This window comes from Oncorhynchus clarkii, chromosome 16, assembly GCF_045791955.1.
Source record: "Oncorhynchus clarkii lewisi isolate Uvic-CL-2024 chromosome 16, UVic_Ocla_1.0, whole genome shotgun sequence".
NCBI classification, from domain to species: Eukaryota; Metazoa; Chordata; class Actinopteri; order Salmoniformes; family Salmonidae; genus Oncorhynchus; species Oncorhynchus clarkii.
This window is the reverse complement of record NC_092162.1, coordinates 28404756-28426819: the sequence shown is the minus strand read 5'-3', so window position 1 is coordinate 28426819 and position 22064 is coordinate 28404756. Positions and strand designations below refer to the sequence as shown.

Here is a 22064-nt window from a genome sequence, read left to right as displayed (position 1 = left end):
CTGTGGCAGAAAATTCAAGTCAAATATTCACATCAAAGACATGCAAGGCAATCTCCTGACTACAGAAAAATGAACATGAAGCAAGATTGACAGAACATTTCAGAGAGGTTCAATTAACACACCTGAAGCTGCTCCAGAAGACCTAGACATAAACACTGCCCCACCAACCCAAAAATAAAAAATCCCTACCATCAAGTCACTAAAGAATGGGAAAGTTCCAGGTCCCTATAACCTCAATGCAGAGCTATTCAAAATCGATCCAGTATTGGATGCAATCATCCGTCTTCCACTCTTCACTGACATGGATGAAAGGAAATATACCTTCAGATTGGACCATGGGGGTCATCATACGGGTCTAAGAAGGGCAGGGTATCCGATTGCAACAACTGGAGGGGTGACACATCCGTTCCCAGCTAGATCTTTTGCAAGATTATCATACAATGGATGTCTTGAGCTATAGACAAAGTGTTTAGGAATGAACAAGCAGGTTTCAGGGGAGGAAGGAGATATACAGATGGAAACTCTACTCAACTTTATTGACTTCTAGAAGGCTGTTGACAGCATTCACCGCGAAAGCCTATGAAAGATCTTAAGAATTTATTGAATCCCCACCCATGTTGTTAATATCATAAAACAGTTCTACAAGCAACTTTTCATGCACTGTGGGAATGAGAAACATGAGCTTTGCTGTGAAGTCTGGAATTTGTCAAGGTTGTGTGATGTCAGACTTACTCTTCAACCGGGCAATAGACAGGTTCATGTGGCGAACAACAGAAGATCAGGCAAGAGGAATATGATGGACCTTGTACTCTTCTCTAGAAGACCTTGACTTCACCGATGACCTTTCTCTTTTTATCACACACACACACACACCAACATCTACAAGATAAAACTGACAGAGTCCAGTCCTTTGGCCAGCAAGTCAGCCAGCCTGGTTATCAACTACAGCAAGACAAAGGTCATGCCCATCAACATCAACACAGCAAAAGCAGCCAAAATCAAGGAACAGGAGCGTTAACCCACAGTTTTACTTACCTTGGGAGGATCATATAAACTTCAGTAAGTGATAAATACAGCTGCTAGAATCTTGACTAGAACCAAAAAATGTGATCATACTACTCCAGTGCTTGCCTCTCTACACTGGCTTCCTGTTAAGGCTAGGGTTGATTTCAAGGTTTTACTGATAACCTACAAAGCATTACATGGGTTTGCTCTGATTTGGTGCTGCCATACATACCTACACGTACAATACGGTCAGAAGATGCAGGCCTCCTTATTGTCCCCATTTTTAAGCAAACAGCTAGAGGCAGGGCTTTCTTCTATAGAGCTCAATTTTTTTGGAATCGTCTACCTGTCCATGTGAGAGACACAAACTCGGTATCAACCTTTAAGTCTTTACTGAAGTCGCTTCAGTGGGTACTGTGATTGATTGTAGTCTGGGCAATGGGGGGGCTGGGCCGCCCCCCAGGTGGTAAGGGTAGGCAAAAACATGTCTGCCACACTAATCAACAACAAGTATTATGGGGGCTGTGTCTGGCTTACTAGTGCTCTTCCATGCCGTCCCTAGGAGGGGTGCGTCACTTGAGTGGGTTGAGTCACAGATCTTCCTGTCCGGTTTTGCGCCCCCATCAGGCTTGTGTGATGGAGGACATCTTTGTGGGCTATACTCAGCCTTGTCTCAAGGTAGTAAGTTGGTGGTCTGTTGATATCCCTCTAGTGTTGTGGAGGCTGTGCTTTGGCAAAGTGGGTGGGGATATATCGTGCCTGGTTGGCCCTGTCCGGGGGTATCGTCGGACAGGGCAACAGTTTCCCCTGACCTGGGTTTTAGGCTGGGTTTCTGTATAGCACTTTGACATCTGCTGAGGTAAAAAGGGCTTTATAAATACCATTGATTGATTAACCATATGCCATGATGGAAGCACCAGCAAAGACATCTGCACCAGAATCAATAAAGCAAGAGCAATCTTAATGAAGTTCCACGAATTCTGGAAATTGGGACAATATAGCACAAATACAAAAATATACCAGAGCTGTGTACTGCCAACTCTCCTCCTCTGGTAAATTACAGAAGACCCGAAAAAACTATCTACCTTCCACACAACTTGTCTCTGGAGAATCATGGACATCTTCTGGCCAAACACAATATCAAAGACCGACCTCCTTAGACAAACTAAGCAGGAAGCCATCGATGCCATACTCAAGAGACGCTGCTGGAGCTGGATTGGACACGTCCTGAGAAAGAGTACAGACTCTATCCCAAGAATAGCTGTCTATTGGCTTTCAGAGGGCAGATGTAAGAGGGGGAGGCCCAAGACAACGTGGCGTAGAACAATGGAGACCAAGCTCCAACAAAATCAGCACAGCTGGGGCACGGTGGAGAAGATGGCCAGAGACAGACAGAAATGGAGTTCCTTTGTTGATGCCCTGAGCCATTTAATTGCATTGTCAGGAAAGGACCTGCAAGTAAGCATTTCGTTGAACGGTGTATCATGTGTATCCTGTACATTCGATTAATAAAACTTGAAAACACACACACACCTCAATTTGATATAACGAATGACTCAATTGGCATCACAAGCAACAATCACATGCCAAGGGAGCTGGAGCAACCCTGCCCCTTCTCAATCTTCGTCTGCTGGTGGAAACACTCAAGCACACACACAAACATGTTGGGACTGTGAGACATATAGTATGTACAAAATCTAAATCACACACACAAACACATAAATAGAATGTCGGAACAAAATGTAAGCCTGACCTCCGATTCCAGAGCCCTCAGTCTGCGATCATGATCCCTTGTCTCAGCCATCTGTTTCAGCACACTGTCCACCCTGTCACACAGTAAACACATAGTCAGGTCCAAAATTATTGGCACCCTTGATAAAGATAAATCCAAATTGCCTACCACTCCAACAGATCCACGGAAGATGCCATTTCCATAACACATCAGGACAAGAGGAATACCTATGTGAGAACGCTGTTCATTGACTACAGTTCAGCATTCAACACAATTTTCCCCTCCAAGCTCGACACCAAGCTCAGAGCCCTGGGTCTGGACACCACCCTCTGCAACTGGACTTCCTGACAGGCAGACCACAGGCTGTGAGGATTGGCAACAACACCTCCACACTGACTGTTAACACAGGGGCCCTCAAGGGGTGTGTCCTCAACCCTCTGCTGTACTCCCTATTCACCCACAACTGCGTGGCTTTGTATGACACCAAATCCATCATCAAGTTTGCTGATGACACCATGGTTAACCTGCAATGATGAGTCAGCCTATAAGGAGGAGGTAAAATAATTGGGATTGTGGTGCCAGGACAACAACCTCTCCGTCACCATCAACAAAACAAAGGAGTTGATTGTTTACTTCAGCAAGCAGATAAGGTAACATGCCCCGACTCACATCGCTAAACTGCTGAACACTTGAACTGGACTGAACACCTGCTCTGATTCTCCACACCTTAGCACACATGCACTCGCACACACACAAATTCATGCTACACACACATCACAACTGCTGCTACCAGACTTTTATTATGATTGCTAAATAGTGCACAATTTAAACACTTGACCCCCAAACCCCCACTTCCCCAAAACAAGTGTAAATATTGGACTACAAATCAAATATTATACCACCCTAAAAATGTTTATTCTACTGAGTCATGAACTTTGTTTTTATTCTTATATTTTATTATTTCTTATTGTTGTGGCATTGTCGAGAAGGAACCTGCAAATAAGCATTTAGTTGGATGATGTATACCATGTACAGTGCCTTGCGAAAGTATTCGGCCCCCTTGAACTTTGCGACCTTTTGCCTCATTTCAGGCTTCAAACATAAAGATATAAAACTGTATTTTTTTGTGAAGAATCAACAACAAGTGGGACACAATCATGAAGTGGAACGACATTTATTGGATATTTCAAACTTTTTTAACAAATCAAAAACTGAAAAATTGGGCGTGCAAAATTATTCAGCCCCTTTACTTTCAGTGCAGCAAACTCTCTCCAGAAGTTCAGTGAGGATCTCTGAATGATCCAATGTTGGCCTAAATGACTAATGATGATAAATACAATCCACCTGTGTGTAATCAAGTCTCCGTATAAATGCACCTGCACTGTGATAGTCTCAGAGGTCCGTTAAAAGCGCAGAGAGCATCATGAAGAACAAGGAACACACCAGGCAGGTCCGAGATACTGTTGTGAAGAAGTTTAAAGCCGGATTTGGATACAAAAATATTTCCCAAGCTTTAAACATCCCAAGGAGCACTGTGCAAGCGATAATATTGAAATGGAAGGAGTATCAGACCACTGCAAATCTACCAAGACCTGGCCGTCCCTCTAAACTTTCAGCTCATACAAGGAGAAGACTGATCAGAGATGCAGCCAAGAGGCCCATGATCACTCTGGATGAACTGCAGAGATCTACAGCTGAGGTGGGAGACTCTGTCCATAGGACAACAATCAGTCGTATATTGCACAAATCTGGCCTTTATGGAAGAGTGGCAAGAAGAAAGACATTTCTTAAAGATATCCATAAAAAGTGTTGTTTAAAGTTTGCCACAAGCCACCTGGGAGACACACCAAACATGTGGAAGAAGGTGCTCTGGTCAGATGAAACCAAAATTGAACTTTTTGGCAACAATGCAAAACGTTATGTTTGGCGTAAAAGCAACACAGCTGAACACACCATCCCCACTGTCAAACATGGTGGTGGCAGCATCATGGTTTGGGCCTGCTTTTCTTCAGCAGGGACAGGGAAGATGGTTAAAATTGATGGGAAGATGGATGGAGCCAAATACAGGACTATTCTGGAAGAAAACCTGATGGAGTCTGCAAAAGACCTGAGACTGGGACGGAGATTTGTCTTCCAACAAGACAATGATCCAAAACATAAAGCAAAATCTACAATGGAATGGTTCAAAAATAAACATATCCAGGTGTTAGAATGGCCAAGTCAAAGTCCAGACCTGAATCCAATCGAGAATCTGTGGAAAGAACTGAAAACTGCTGTTCACAAATGCTCTCCATCCAACCTCACTGAGCTCAAGCTGTTTTGCAAGGAGGAATGGGAAAAAATGTCAGTCTCTCGATGTGCAAAACTGATAGAGACATACCCCAAGCGACTTACAGCTGTAATCGCAGCAAAAGGTGGAGCTACAAAGAATTTAACTTAAGGGGGCTGAATAATTTAGCACGCCCAATTTTTCAGTTTTTGATTTGTTAAAAAAGTTTGAAATATCCAATAAATGTCGTTCCACTTCATGATTGTGTGCCACTTGTTGTTGATTCTTCACAAAAAAATACAGTTTTATATCTTTATGTTTGAAGCCTGAAATGTGGCAAAAGGTCGCAAAGTTCAAGGGGGCCGAATACTTTCACAAGGCACTGTATATCCCGCACATACGAGTAATACAACTTGAAACTTGGATAATGTCAGTGAGCCTTTTTCTAAAATGTTTTATGAGATTGGAGAACACATTGGAAGGGATCTTAGACCATTCCTCCATACAGAAACTTTACAGATCCTTGATATCCTTCATCTGCACTTATCGACTGCCCTCTTCAATTCAAAACAATGATTTTTAATGGGGTTCAAGACCGGAGCATGAGAGGGTCATTTGCAAAATGTTGATTTTGTGGTAAGTTAACAATTTCTTTGTGGATTTTGATGTGTGCATTGGGGTTATTGTCTTACTGGAAGATCTACTTGCGGCCAAGTTTCAGCCTCAGTATTTGTATTATCTATTTTATACAGTCTTTTTTGCTCATCTTTATCAAGGGTGGCAATCATTTTGGACCTGATCGTACAACATCACATAATAAAAATATTACAGTACAGTACATATTGTATATTAAAGTATATAAAATATATTATTTGGACAAAAATATATAAATATTTAAATGTATACAATACATGTAGGCTACTGTAACATGTAAACATAAATATATTCATAATATCCATAAATATCCACATTATCTAGAAAAGGCTGTAGTTAAATTGGTAGAGAAAAATGCTGAAAGAGAGATGGATGCTAACTGGAGGGCAGGTGTAAAGGTTTACTCACTTGACTGACATCCGTTTGAGCCTCTCTGAGTCGCTCCCTCTCTGGATCTTGCTCTGGGCTGTCAGGAAGTTTTCCTTCTGAATGGCCTCCCATGTCATTAACCTGTTAGCTGCTTTCCCCGTCAGTTCCAATACTAACAGAGGTGGAAAATGTATTAGTCGTGCTGATGCTTAGCGTGAGGTAGGAAGCACAGGAGGCTGCTGAGAAGAGAATGGCTCATAATAATGGCTGGAACAGAGCGAATGAAAGGGCATCAAACACATGGTTTGATGTATTTGATACCATTCCATTGATTCTTCTTCAGCCATTACCACGGGTCCGTCCTCCCCATTTAAGGTGCCACCAACCTCCTGTAGTAGGAAACCAGTAGTTAGCATGTTAACCTCACTGTCAGACAGAGGTTGTGTCCCAATAATCTCTCCTTTCATATCTAAGGTTTATTTTGGGACTGGAATGGGTAGATATGCCACTGACATGGCCTCTCATCTGAAGACATGGCCTCCCGAAGGGTGCACTTGTTCACTTACCTTCACAGATTTCAAAGGAAATTACTGGCATATGGAAACTCCTTCTAGTCTTTGCCTAAATACTGTTGAAGTAATATGGCTACAGGTTCATCTGCCTCACCTAAATCACATTATTGTGGGAAGCTGCTATAGACCACCAAGCGCTAACAGTCATTATCTGGATAGTGTGTGAAATACTTGATAATGTATGTGATATCAACAGAGAGGTATATTTTCTGGGTGATTTAAATATTGTCTGGCTTTCATCAAGCTGCCCACTCAAGAAAAAGCTTCAAACTGTAACCAGTGCCTGCAACCTGGTTCAGGTTATCAGTCAACCTACCAGGGCAGTTACAAACAGCACATCAACATGTATTGATCACAACTTTACTAATGTTGCAGAAATAAGCTTGCAAGCAGTATTCAGATCCATCAGATGTAGTGGTCACAGTATAGTAACCATATCTAGGAAAACCAATTGGTATCAGTTTGGTGTCAGAATGACATCTAATTGACTGATGGACACTGACTTGCTAGTTGACTTTTGTACATTTGCAATGTGTTTAAACGGAGAGTGACCATCACCAAAATGGCATTCTGAAATCAACACAAAAAACGGCATCACCATAGTCTCCAGACTGTGCCGAGTTCAACGAGATATCCCGCTTGACCGTAGCTCGCTCGGTCTAAGCGCAGCCACCATTAGAAAAGTAGGCCCAAAATGAAGCCTGCCCCACAACGTAATTTGCTTTTGGGTGACAGTGAGAGAACCGTTAGGGTGAGAAGAAAAATTCGACCTCAAGTACGTTCCTAAGGTCCTTCCGATCCGTGCAAGCCTAACCTTGACCGTGTGGCATTAACCCTTAACAGTAAAACAGGGTTTTTTGATCTCACAGATTACAATGACATCTCTCCCCATAGGAATACATTGCCTGCACCCCTAATTTCAACCTGAAGCCTATGTGGGTTATGAATGCCTTATGAACCTGTCTTCGATAACAGTCCATCAGGCCACTATGAGGTCTACCTGTGTCGATTCTAAGCTTCCTGGAGCAACCGGAAGTGGTTAAAATCACCCTAAAAGTGTATATCCATACCCTGCCTGCAGTTTGATAGACATAGTGTATTCAATCAACCCTGTGTAAATCAGTCAGTTCTTAACCTGTTGCGACGACCAAACCCGGATCCGGGATTCTATTTATAGACCTAAGCTCATTACCATAACGCAACGTTAACTATTCATGAAAATCGCAAATGAAATGAAATAAATATGCTAGCTCTCAAGCTTAGCCTTTTGTTAACAACACTGTCATCTCAGATTTTCAAAATATGCTTTTCAACCATAGGAAAACAATCATTTGTGTAACAGTAGCTAGCTAGCGTAGCATTTAGCGTTAGCATTAGCGTTAGCATTAGCGTTAGCATTTAGCAGGCAACTATCACAAAAACAAGTAAAGCCTTCAAATAAAATAACTTACCTTTGAAGAACTTCTGATGTTTTCAATGAGGAGACTCAGTTAGATAGCAGATGCTCCGTTTTTCCAAAAAGATTCTTTGTGTATTAGAAATAGCTCCGTTTTGTACATCACATTTGGCTACCAAAAAAAAAAAAAAAAAAAAAAAAAAAAAAACGAAAATTCAGCCCTCAAAACGCGAACTTTTTTCAAAATTAACTCCATAATATCGACTGAAACATGGCAAACGTGGTTTAGAATCAATCCTCAAGGTGTTTTTCCACATATCTCTTCAATGATATATCCTTCGTGGAAGCCTGGTTTCTCCTTGCTCTCAAATGGAAAAATAATTGCACCTGGCTTTACGCTCCAATTTCGACGCAGGGACACCAGGCGGACACTTGGAAAATGTAGTCTCTTATGGTCAATCTTCCAATGATATGCCTACAAATACGTCACAATGCTGCTAACACTTTGGGGGAACGACAGAAAGTGTAGGCTCATTCCTTGCGCAATCACAGCCATATAAGGAGACAATGGAAAACAGAGCTTCAGAAATTCTGCTCATTTCCTGGTTGATGCATCATCTTGGTTTCGCCTGTAGAATGAGTTCTGGGGCACTTACAATATCTTTGCAGATTCTGAAACTTCAGAGTGTTTTCTTTCAAAAACTGTCAAGAATATGCATAGTCGAGCATCTTTTCGTGACAAAATATCGCGCTTAAAACGGGAACGTTTTTTATCCAAAAATGAAATAGCGCCCCTAGAGATCAAAGAGGTTAACGTAAAGACTTAAAACTCAGGATTCTGTAAAAGCATACCCCAATGAGGATGTGTGTTGACTTATAGCTTCCTGTGCCAACCGGAAGTGCCATAATTGGTGTCCCAGGGGCTGTTTCGAAGGGTTAAAAAAGTCAGATCTGTCCAAAACTTCATATATGTGATTAGGCAACCCCCATGAACTGTAAATCAGTCATTTTTCCCATACAATTTAAAAGGAAAACTAAATCACACACACACACAGCTTGGAAGGAAGGACCCATTGGGGTGCGTAGAGACATACACTGCCTGCATTAGTTAACCTTGTTGGAACTTTTAAAGAACCGTCAGACCTAGAGTTCCGAAACTTTAGAAACCTGTTCTAGACCTCAGGTCGATAGTGCGTGGTGAGTTAGGTGGCTCTAGAAGGTTCTCGGACCGAGAAACAGCCTCGTACATTTGCAATGACTTCAATTCATTTTTGCATCACGAAAATGACGACATTTAGAAATGTCCCAGAGTCGCAAGACTAGGTGCATTGCGACCGTCTCGGCCCATAGAGACAGACCCCAACGTTTCTGTCCGATAGCTCATTCAAGGACCCCGTAGCAAGTCATGGAAAAAAGTGGATTTTCAGCACCAATTAGGGTTTTGCTCGGACACCAAATGACCTATCGAGCCGAAACTTGGGATTCGGGGTCGCCTCAGCTAGGCCTACACATAACATAAGAAATGGACCCGCAGCTAGAACGTAACTACGTGTTTTATGTTTTTTTTTATGGTTTGAACCGAAGGCGTTGTGAATTTTGGGCCAGCTCTGAAGTATGTGATAGTTGGCTACTAAACGAGTTGGAAAAAGTGGGTTTGGTGTCAGTTTGTATCAGTTTGGTGTCAGAATGATATCTAATTGACTGATGGACTCTTGTCTACTTGACTCTTGTCCATTTGCAATATGTTTAAACAGTGAGGTACCATCACCAAAGTGACATTCAGAAATCAACCCTAACGAGCGATTGAGATGAACCAGAATCACTGCCCAGCCATCCCGAGTTCATCGGGCCAGTCAATTTCGCATTCCTGCAGGATTTTCATAGCATGACACATTTGTGATGGTAAATGCCCATTGAACCATATTGCAAATGCACAGTGACTTAGCAAAAGTGAGAAAACATAAACAAATGGACATAATGAAATCAACACAACGAGCGATGGAAAGGAACAACTATCACTGCCCGGCCATCCTGTGTTCCCATAGCGGGCATTAATATCAGAATGACCGGTAAATGCATTTACAACCATATTTTTATTTTTGGGTTACCAGGTGCCTATTTTCAATCACCAGTTGCACAACAATGCGTATCCATCAGAATATTTTAAACTGTCCATAAAGCACTCAGGACGGCCCCACGGTCCCCAGGACGGCCCCTATTGTCCATGCCCGCTATGTGAGCACCCTACTACCATATTTTTATTTTTGGGTTACCAGGTGCCTATTTTCAATCACCAGTTGAACAACAATGCACGTGCATTTGCAATATGATTCAATAGTGAAAAAAACATCACCAAATGGACATGATGAAATCAACACAACGAATGATGGAAAGGAACAACTATCACTGCCCGGCCATCCTGTGTTCATCAGGCCAGTCAATTTTGCATTTCTGCAGGATTTTTGACCATGCCAAATTCGTGATGGTACATGCCCATTGAAACATATTGCAAATGCACGTGCACTTGCAATATGATTCTATAGTGAAAAAACATCACCAAATGGACATGATGAAATCAACACAACGAGTGATGGAAAGGAACAACTATCACTGCCCGGCCATCCTGTGTTCATCAGGTCAGTCAATTTTGCAATTCTGCAGTATTTTTGAGCATGTCAAATTTCTTTTGGCATTTGGCCAAAGAAAAAGTGACTTTTGACTTTGACTTTTGACTTCCTATGAAATCATATTGCAAATGGACAAAACATATGCCTTATGCACAATAAAAAAAAAATATGATAATAAAAGTTGACAAAAGTATAGTTTGAGCAAAGTATAGTTTGACTTTTGAGCATGCCAAATTCGTGATGGTAACTGCCCATTGAAACATATTGCAAATGCACGTGCATTTCTGCAGGATTTTTGAGCATGTCAAATTTCTTATTGCATTTGGCCCCAAAAAGAGTGACTTTTGACTTTGACTTTTGACTTCCTATGAAATCATATTGCAAATGGACAAATCATATCCACAAGTAAAAAAAAAACAATTTTGATAATAAAATTTTACAAAAGTGTATTCATACAGTTCTTACACATGATTAATTGACATAAAATCGAAACAATTTCGAAAAACGGTCCAGAAAGCACTTTTTTAAGGGGTGATACGTTTTTGACAAAAAAAATCATTTTTTCAAAATTTTGCTTTTGGATGTTGACTTGGGTTGCATTTCCAATATGAAAAACCAAGGTGGAGCGTACTCGCCACCTGTTGGATTTTTGAAGTGTTACAACTGGCATTTGCCATATGGCATTTGCAATCAACTTTACACGAATCAACGCCACATTGGGTGGTATTGGACACCGTGTATATGGTTTGTCCAATGCCAATGTTTTGCCATTCATTTTTGTCCATTTCAGGGGGGTATTCCCTTACAAAAATGAGTGATTATTGGCTGAGAAAAATTGATGATAAAAATATTGTGGGGGCTGTTTTGTTAGATTTCAGTGCGGCTTTTGACATAATGCTGCCGGGAAAACGTATGTGTTATGGCTTTACACCCCCTGCTATACTGTGGATAAAGAGTTACTTGTCTAACAGAACACAGAGGGTGTTCTTTAATGGAAGCCTCTCAAACATAATCCAGGTAGAAGCAGGAATTCCCCAGGGTAGCTGTTTAGGCCCCTTACTTTTTTAAATCTGGCTTTGAGTAAAGCCAGAGTGGCTATGTATGCGGATGACTCAACACTATACACGTCAGCTACTACAGCAACTGAAATGACTGCAACACTTAACAAAGAGCCGCAGTAGCAAGGAATAAGTTCGTCCTAAATATTTCCAAAACTTAAAGCTTTGTATTTGGGACAAATCATTCACTAAACCCTAACTACATCTCATAATGAATAATGTGTAAATTGAGCAAGTTGAGGTGACTAAACTGCTTGGAATAACCCTGGATTGGAAACTGTTATGGTCAAAACATATTGATTCAACAGTAGGTAAAATGGGGAGAAGTCTGTCCATAATAAAGCGCTACTCTACCTTCTTAACAGCACTAAAAACAAGACAGGTCCTACAGGCCCAAGTTTTGTCACACCTGAATTACTGTTCAGTCGTGTGGTCAAGTGCCACAAAAAAGGACTTAGGAAAATTGCAATTGGCTCAGAACGGGGCAGCACGGCTGGCCCTTGGATGTCTACAGAGAGCTAACATTAATAATATGCATGTCAATCTCTCCTGGCTCAAAGTGGAGGAGAGAGTGACTTCATCACTGCTTGTATTTATGAGAGGTGTTGACATGTGGAATGCACCGAACTGTCTATTTGAACTACTGGCGCACAGCTCAGATACCCATGCATACCCCTCAAGACATGCCACAAGAGGTCTCTTCACAGTCCCCAAGTCCACAACAGACTATGGGACTACATGGAACTCTATTCCACATCAAGTAACTGATTCAAGCAGAAAAATGTGTTTAAAAAACAGATAAAAATTACACCTTATGGAACAGAGGGGACTGTGAAGCAACACAAACATAGGCACAGACACATTCATACACACACACACACACAATCACATACTTTAAGGATTCAAGGACTGACCATCCATGATGTCAAAATTATCATTTTAACCATGTTTTAAAGCTATACAGTGTTTGTTTACATTTACGTTGTTCATAAACATTGGCGTAAAACAAACATATTTTTTGTTCTGATGGGTTACGACTGTTAAACTAAGCTCATGGGGCATTTATAAGTTATCTTCTTCAAGAATCAATGTATCATATCATAAATGTTTAAGTCCAAAAATGGATGTAGCAATTGCTAATTGACCCTTTAAGCAATAGAGTTCTTATAGTGATTGTAAGGATATAAAAATTCATTTTCAATGAATACCTGGGTTAAATTCTCACCAAAATGGAGGATCTTGACCGAGGGTACCTTGCGGATGTATCTCTTGATAAATAGGTGAACGTGGGAGAGGATAATGAAGGGGGGAGCAAGGGAGGGCCGCGAGTGGTACTCCACAATCAGGTTGTAGCGCTGGAACTTCCAGTAGGTGTCGCTTTGGCCCTGCACCTTGGAGAATGTGTAACTGTGTGAAGAGGGGATGAAGAGAAAGGATTCATAATTAACATAATGTGGTACACAATTGACAAAAGACGAGGCATTCTATTTAGCTGAAAATTATAGTAAAAATGTCAGTAAAAATTATATTGACAGAATAGATTTATAGGAGACTGAAGATTCAGGGAGGTAAGAGGGAGGGAGAGAGAAATAAAGGAGAGAAGAAAGATAGAGAAAGGAGGAAAAGAGAGTGTCCGTCCTTTACCTGAACATGGCGATGAGTAGGTTGATGAGCAGGATGTTGGTGACCAGTAGGTAGATGACCAGTAAGACAATCACTAGCCAGTTAGCATAATGGCTCCTGCAGGGCTCCGCGCCTCCCTCGATCAGCGTCACATTGTCAGTGCACTCCGTGTCCCACTCCTTCCTCACTACAGACAGACAGACACAATATGGAGGACATGAGTAATAGAGGTTTGTAGACTTTTCCACACTGATCTTGTCGAAAAGTTTGGCAGCTTTGAGTTGGAAAGCATCACATAATTTGTACGGGTCTTACACACACACACACACACCACACACCACACACACACACACACACACACACACACACACACACACACACACACACAATACCATCTATTTCCTCCACTGGGACCTGTCCAAATATGTGCAGGTACGGCCTGTAGAACACGCGTCGGAAGATCCAGGCGGGGCGAGGGTCATAGGAGTACAGCAGTGCTTGATTGGCCACCCCATATGCCATAAGCCACACACCAAGGAAGAAGAGGAAGAAGAAGATATCCTTCATCTATAGGAGAGCACAACATTTAACATGGATTACAGTGGAGGCTCCTCAAAGGAGGAAGGGGAGGACCATCCTCCTCAGTAAAATGTTAAGATAAAACTATACTAAATATAATCACGTCACCAAATAATTCATTAAAACAACTTCAATAGCACTCTCTGGGGTAGCACCATGGTATAGCCGCAGGACAGCTAGCTTCTGTCCTCCTCTGGGTACACTGACTTCAATACAACATTTAGGAGGCTCGTAGACCTCACCCCCTTCCATAGACCTACATGGTAATTATGAACACTTATGAACACCCCTTTCATTCTCTGGGGTGCACGGAAAAGGTGTGAATTAAAACCGAGGGTCGACCTCTGCCTGAGATCAGTTTCATGAAGAAGGGTGAAAAGGTGAGGGAGTTCATTACCAATTTGTATCAAAAGTATAGTTGGTTAACCTTAGCCTTTAACCAAGCTGCCTGCATTGCTGGCCTTGCCTGCTTTTTAGAAAGTCTTGGGCGAAAGGGGGGTCAGTGACCCGAAGAACATCAATCATTCAGCTAAACGGAAAAAACAAAAGGAGGGAGCATATTAATGCTGACATCAGATTCATGCTTCTGGGAAAAAGCTGCATCGAACATGACAATGGTCTGCGTATTCAAACTGCGTAATACAACAAGAAAGTAAGAAGAAACAGGGATGTTCTCAAGAGGCTTATCAACACCACTGCATTTTTGGGCATGCAAGATTTGGCTTTTAGAGGACACGACGAGGACAGTTCCACTAACAAGGGCAACGACAAGGAGCTTGCAGAGGTAATAGCAGGTTATGATGTGTTACTTGTTGAACATATGGAACTTTCGACTGTCTTTTCCGGGATCTCGAAATCAATTCAAAACTACTTGATAGCTTGCATCCCATCATCCATTAAAAGTTAGATTAAAGAGAAAGGTTGACTCTGCATATTTCTTTGCACAGGCTCAAGTAGGCTTTCCACTTTCCTCCGGTATTTATTTAGCAAAGATGATAACACATAATCACCCCGGACAGACAACAGCAAAAACTGATTACATACAGTTGAAGTCGGAAGTTTACATACACCTTAGTCAAATTCATTTAAACTCAGTATTTCACAAATCCTGACATTTAATCCGAGTAATAATTCCCTGTCAGTTAGGATCACCACTTTATTTTAAGAATGTGAAATGTCAGAATAATAGTAGAGAGAATGATTTATTTCAGCTTTTACTTATTTCATCACATTCCCAGTGGGTCAGAAGTTTACATACACTCAGTTAGTATTTGGTAGCATTGCTTTAAATAGTTTACCTTGGGTCAAACGTTTTGGGTAGCCTTCCACAAGTTTCCCATAATAAGTTGGGTGAATTGTGGCCCATTCCTCCTGACAGAGCTAATGTGTAACGGAGTCAGGTTTGTAGGCCTCCTTGCTCGCACATGCTTTTTCAGTTTTGCCCACAAATTTTCTATAGGATTTAGATCAGGGCTTTGTCATGGTCACTCCAATACCTTGACTTTGTTGTCCTTAAGCTATTTTGCCACAACTTTGCACTATTGTTTGTACAGATGAACGTGGTACCTTCAGGCGTTCGGAAATTGCTCCCAAGGATGAACCAGACTTGTGGAGGTCTACAATTTTTTTTCTGAGGTCCTGGCTGATTTCTTTTGATTTTCCCATGATGTCAAGCAAAGAGGCACTGAGTTTGAAGGTAGGACTTCAAATACATCCACAAGTACACCTCCAGTTGACTCAAATTATGTCAATTAGCCTATCATAAGCTTCTAAAGAAATGACGTCATTTTCTGGAATCTTCCAAGCTGTTTAACTTACTGTATGTAAACTTCTGACCCACTGGAATTGTGATACAGTGAATTATAAGTTAAATAATCTGTTTGTAAACAATTGTTGGAAAAATGACTTGTGTCATGCACAAAGTCCTAACCGACTTGCCAAAACTATAGTTTGTTAACAAGAAATGTGTGGACTGGTTGAAAGACGAGTTTTTATGACTCCAACCTACATTGAGGGAAAAAAGTATTTGATCCCCTGCTGATTTTGTACGTTTGCCCACTGACAAAGAAATGATCAGTCTATAATTTTAATGGTAGGTTTATTTGAACAGTGAGAGACAGAATAACAACAAAAAATCCAGAAAAATGCATGTCAAAAATGTTATAAATTGATTTGTATTTTAATGAGGGAAATAAGTATTTTACCCCCTCTCAATCAGAAAGATTTCTGTCTCCCAGGTATTCTTTCATACAGGTAACGAGCTGAGATTAGGAGCACACTCTTAAAGGGAGTGGTCCTAATCTCAGTTTGTTACCTGTATAAAAGACACCTGTCCACAGAAGCAATCAATCAATCAGATTCCAAACTCTCCACCATGGCCAAGACCAAAGAGCTCTCCAAGGATGTCAGGGACAAGATTGTAGACCTACACAAGGCTGGAATGGGCTACAAGACCATCGCCAAGCAGCTTGGTGTGAAGGTGACAACAGTTGGTGCGATTATTCGCAAATGGAAGAAACACAAAAGAACTGTCAATCTCCCTCGGCCTGGGGCTCCATGCAAGATCTCACCTCGTGGAGTTGCAATGATCATGAGAACGGTGAGGAATCAGCCCAGAACTACACGGGAGGATCTTGTCAATGATCTCAAAGCAGCTGGGACCATAGTCACCAAGAAAACAATTGGTAACACACTACGCTGTGAAGGACTGAAATCCTGCTCTGCTCCCTCTGCTCAAGAAAGCGCATATACATGCCCGTCTAAAGTTTGCCAATGAACATCTGAATGATTCAGAGGACAGCTGGGTGAAAGTGTTGTGGTCAGATGAGACCAAAATGGAGCTCTTTGGCATCAACTCAACTCGCCGTGTTTGGAGGAGGAGGAATGCTGCCTATGGCCCCAAGAACATCATCCCCACCGTCAAACATGGAGGTGGAAAAATTATGCTTTGGGGGTGTTTTTCTGCTAAGGGGACAGGACAACTTCACCGCATCAAAGGGAAGATGGACGGGGCCATGTACCGTCAAATCTTGGGTGAGAACCTCCTTCCCTCAGCCAGGGCATTGAAAATGGGTCGTGGATGGGTATTTGTTACGGATACAGGTATCCTGTGTGGGTGTGTGTATCCTGTGTTCTTTTCTCTCCTTCTCCCCTCACAGGTGAAAATCATCACTCCCAAATCAGTCACAAATCAATCATCAATCAGAAGACACACCTCCTCCTGTTTCCTACCCAATCACAGTTCCTTTCCCTTGGTTTAAAAACCCTGTCAGTTGTTTGTCTGTAGATCGCTCTGGTTCACCCTCTCCTACTATGTCTCTCTATCGCTCTTTATGTATTGACCTATCTTTTGTTTGAGCACTTCCATATCACTTTGTCCTCACCTGTGAGTATTGATTTTGGTTATGGTGTATGTGTTTGTTTGCTGGTGGGAAAAGGGGGAACCAAGACAAGTCGCCCATGGGCATACACTACCCGTAGGTAAACTTTGTTAACCTGTTGCGACGGGCAATCCCGTATCTGGGAGCATAATTATAGCCTCAAGCTCATTACCATAACGCAACGTTAACTATTCATGAAAATCGCAAATGAAATGAAATAAATATATTGGCTCACAAGCTTAGCCTTTTGTTAACAACACTGTCATCTCAGATTTTCAAAAAATGCTTTTCAACCATAGCTACACAAGCATTTGTGTAAGGGTATTGATAGCTAGCATAGCATTAAGCCTAGCATTCAGCAGGCAACATTTTCACAAAAACAAGAAAAGCATTCAAATAAAATAATTTACCTTTGAAGAACTTCGGATGTTTTTAATGAGGAGACTCTCCGTTAGATAGCAAATGTTCAGTTTTTCCAAAAATATTATTTGTGTAGGAGAAATCGCTCCGTTTTGTTCATCACGTTTGGCTAAGAAAAAAACTTGTAAATTCAGTCATTACAACGCAAACTTTTTTCCAAATTAACTCCATAATATCGACAGACACATGGCAAACGTTGTTTAGAATCAATCCTCAAGGTGTTTTTCACATATCTATTCGATAATAAATCACTCGTGGCAGTTTTGTTTCTCCTCTGTTCAAAATGGAAAAATGCACGCACCTGGAGATTACGCAATAGTTTTGACGGAGGACACCGAGCGGACACCTGGTAAATGTAGTCTCTTATGGTCAATTTTCCAATGATATGCCTACAAATACGTCACAATGCTGCAAACACCTTGGGGAAACGACAGAAAGTGTAGGCTCATTCCTTGCGCATTCACAGCCATATAAGGAGACATTGGAACACAGCGCGCATTCGAAATCTGGCTCACTTCCTCTATGAAATTTCATCTTGGTTTCGCCTGTAGCATTAGTTCTGTGGCACTCACAGACAATATCTTTGCAGTTTCGGAAACGTCAGTGTTTTCTTTCCAAAGCTGTCAATTATATGCATAGTCGAGCATCTTTTCGTGACAAAATATCTTGTTTAAAACGGGAACGTTTTTCATCCAAAAATGAAATACTGCCCCCAGAGGTTCAAGAGGTTAAAAACACTAGTTAGAACTGGGTGGACCACCCACTGTATTTTTGGTTAGTTAGTTAGCTGTTGTTGAAATAGGCTAGTCTAGCTTAGGGATGTTTTGGATGCTTATTGTTTCTTTCCTTGGGTCCAGCTTAGCCCCTTTTCCTGCCCCCCCCCCCCCCATTACTGTGTGTTTTCTAATAAACCATGTGTTTGACGGTAATTTAGTTGTCTGTGGTTATTTAGTTCTCACTTGTACTTTGTCACTATTATAAATTGCATGAGTTATGTTACGGGTCTCGTTACCATCCCCCCTAGACTGTCGGGCCAAAAGGGATTCGTAACAGTATTCCAGCATGACAATGACCCAAAACACACGGCTAAGGAAACAAAGGAGTGGCTCAAGAAGAAGCACATTAAGGTCCTGGAGTCGCCTAGCCAGTCTCCAGACCTTATTTCCATAGAAAATCTGTGGATGGAGCTGAAGGTTCAAGTTGCCAAACGTCAGCCTCGAAACCTTAATGACTTGGAGAAGATCTGCAAAGACGAGTGGGACAAAATCCCTCCTGAGATGTGTGCAAACCTGGTGGCCGACTTCAAGAAACGTCTGACCTCTGTGATTGCCAATAAGTGTTTTGCTCCCAAGTACTAAGTCATGTTTTGCAGAGGGGTCAAATACTTATTTCCCTCATTAAAATGCAATCTGCAAAGACGAGTGGGACAAAATCCCTCCTGAGATGTGTGCAAACCTGGTGGCCGACTTCAAGAAACGTCTGACCTCTGTGATTGCCAATAAGTGTTTTGCTCCCAAGTACTAAGTCCTGTTTTGCAGAGGGGTCAAATACTTATTTCCCTCATTAAAATGCAAATCAATTTATAACATTTTTCACGTGCATTTTGTTTGACATTTTTGTTGTTATTCTGTCTCTCACTGTTCAAATAAACCTACCATTAAAATTATAGACTGATCATTTCTTTGTCAGTGGGCAAATGTACAAAATCAGCAGGGTTTGTATAGGCCCCATGAGGAGACGACAGTCTATATAGGCCCCAATGAGGAGACAACAGCACATGGAGAGGTAAACCTTTGTGTTTAATATGGATATTTAATTTTATATAGAAATACATTTGACTCGTCATGCTTATCATTCTATAGGTTAATTTGCATAATTTAGTGGAATAAAATTGGTGCTTGCGTGTACAGTATATTCATTGTCCTATTTCTAATACTTTTTCCCCTCACTGTATTCATTGTCCTATTTCTAATACTTTTTCCCCTCACTGTAAGTGTATGTAAACTCCCGACTTCAACTGTAAATGTTGCAGCAGCCTTGGCTACACCTAAACATTAGAGATCTGACATGCTGTATGGGATGAAAACAAGACAATTTTTCAGTCTGATCAACTGTAGCCTCCTAATAAGAACAGCTGCATACAGTCTATGTGCACTGTCCATTTGGTCAGGGTAACTAATTGGTAATGTTATAGTCCATTTTTTCAGCAGAAAATTTGAATTTGATCAAATTTGGTGCATATTAGGCTGCCTATACGTTTTCAATCTAAAATGATTAACTGTAATTGCTCTATCAACATAATAGTGATGACAATTTTTTATAAGGTCTACAGTTGCAAACATGCATAAAGCAAGCGCAGCCCTGTGAGTTCTATTGTCTATCAGTTGTCTGTGTCTGGGTAGAGGAAATCCCCCTCCTAATCTAGTCTAAATATAATTAATATAAACAAGTATAAGGTTGCTGCAGTTTGACAAGGTTTTTTTCAGTTTTTTTAAAACAATGTGACCTGATTAGGAAAAACTGGTCCCATCATAGCCCTTATAAAATATTTTACAACTGATTAATCATTGTCATACATTATAGGGTCCAGAGTTTTCCTGGTTAGGTTAACAGATGTTCAGAAGGGCATGCAGTAGGTAAACGTTTTGCGACGGAAAATCTAAATCTGTGTTCCTATTGGACACGTTGGTATGATGGTCCCACAGTGTTAAATGAGAAAAGGGCAACGTTTCTACCCAAAAAGGGTCTTTGCTAAGACCAGTAAACACTTCGGGAGCATCATACCAGTGTGCAGATTTATATTTTTTTGGTGCATGTTATCTTCTCAGATCAAACACCTGAGATAGGATTTTATGGATGTGCTTATCTTCACACCTCAAACCACTAATTGGACACGTTACCTTTCCATTCCAAAGCGTTTTTTTTTAAATAACTAAACACAACCCAGCCATAGTCATGTCTCATTTTGTTGCTTCAGTAAGTCTCACCATCTTGCCGACGATGATGATCTTTGGCCCCAGTTGTTTGTGAATGGCGAAGATGTGGATGAGATGAAGTGTGAAGACCATGTAGTCCACACACAGGACTGCTCGGCCAAACTCATAGGACCACTGGAACATTCTGACCCACACATGCACACACATGCACACATACACACAAATACACATATAAAGACAGACAGTGACACACACAAACAAACATATACGTTAAGTATGCACATGCACACAAACGCACACACAGTAGAGCAAATGTAAGTATATTAGGGTCTTTCTATAAATAATGGGGCCAATGTGTGACATTGGGATCAACATTTCTGAATAATTTGAACAATAAAATAAAAAGGATTTTCATGCAGTTCCACATGTGTACTTAGAGGAATAAAAGTGAATATATGCAAATCGACCCATAACTCCACCTATACAACAGCAAAGGCCTAGGACTATACATCCGTTAAAGCAGGGTTCATACAGACATTGGCAAGTCAAAATCAAAGACTTTCAGGGACTTTTTCAAGCACTTAATTGTAATTTTCAAGTATCTCAATGTTATACATTTGTATAATTTATATACTTGTACATATAGGGCCTAAAATAGAACCCCTCCCCCAAAAAAGCATGCAAAAAGTGTAAAAAAAAAAGTTGCCCATGACCACTAAGAATCTTTGTTTTTTTGGGGGAGGGGCTTGCCAATGTATTGATTTATTATTACATTCTAAAATATGTAAGAATAATGTGGACATTGCCTGACTAAATAGCTGCATGCATGACGATTATTCTGTAGCCTATGTGGCAGGCGCAGGCATACATAATAAAGCCATGAATATCGGTAGCATTAAATCGCACCATTTGAATCTCACCTTCACTGTTTATATAATGATAAAGTGAAGAAAGACCAGGTTACTTTTTCAGAGGAAGGATTTGTATTGGAAAGCAAAGTTGAAGCCAACATTAGATGTTGTCGACCTCATAATAACAGCATGTGGTTTTAAGCAACAGAGTAGCATGACACCTTTCAATTGAAGCGGCGGGAATCAAATGAAAGTGGCCAAATCACAGATAATTATAAGGGAGCAGCAGAATTTATAAACTGCCTACAATAATTACACAGTCTTTTCACGCAGGTAGGCCTATTCCAGTACTTGCATTTCTAAGCTCCAAATTCAAGTTGGCAACTTCAAGCACCTTGTATTGTTTAAAATTGCATGCCCTTTGTATTGTTTAAATGTGTCATGTTATTTCATTACCAGATGATACTGTGAATAAGGCCACTAGGCTATGAAATTTGTTGTAATTACATCCAAAATCATTTGTAGGAATAGCATTGGGTGTTGCGCAATATTCTATCTACACAATTGTGTACACTAGACTTGGTGTCCAAGCC

The 22064-nt window shown here is 41.0% G+C and overlaps 1 protein-coding gene across 1 annotated transcript in view; it reads right to left on the bottom strand.

The window, feature by feature from the left end:
* LOC139368296 (transient receptor potential cation channel subfamily M member 4-like) overlaps positions 1-22064 on the bottom strand; it is a 101036-nt gene that overhangs the window by 8643 nt on the left and 70329 nt on the right. The window contains exons 20-25 of the mRNA XM_071107043.1: positions 20672-20804; positions 13698-13872; positions 13327-13492; positions 12908-13089; positions 6069-6201; positions 2759-2831 (exon numbers count right to left, since the gene is read on the bottom strand). Of these exons, the coding sequence (XP_070963144.1) occupies positions 2759-2831; positions 6069-6201; positions 12908-13089; positions 13327-13492; positions 13698-13872; positions 20672-20804 (862 nt within the window). The remainder of the gene's footprint in view (positions 1-2758; positions 2832-6068; positions 6202-12907; positions 13090-13326; positions 13493-13697; positions 13873-20671; positions 20805-22064) is intronic.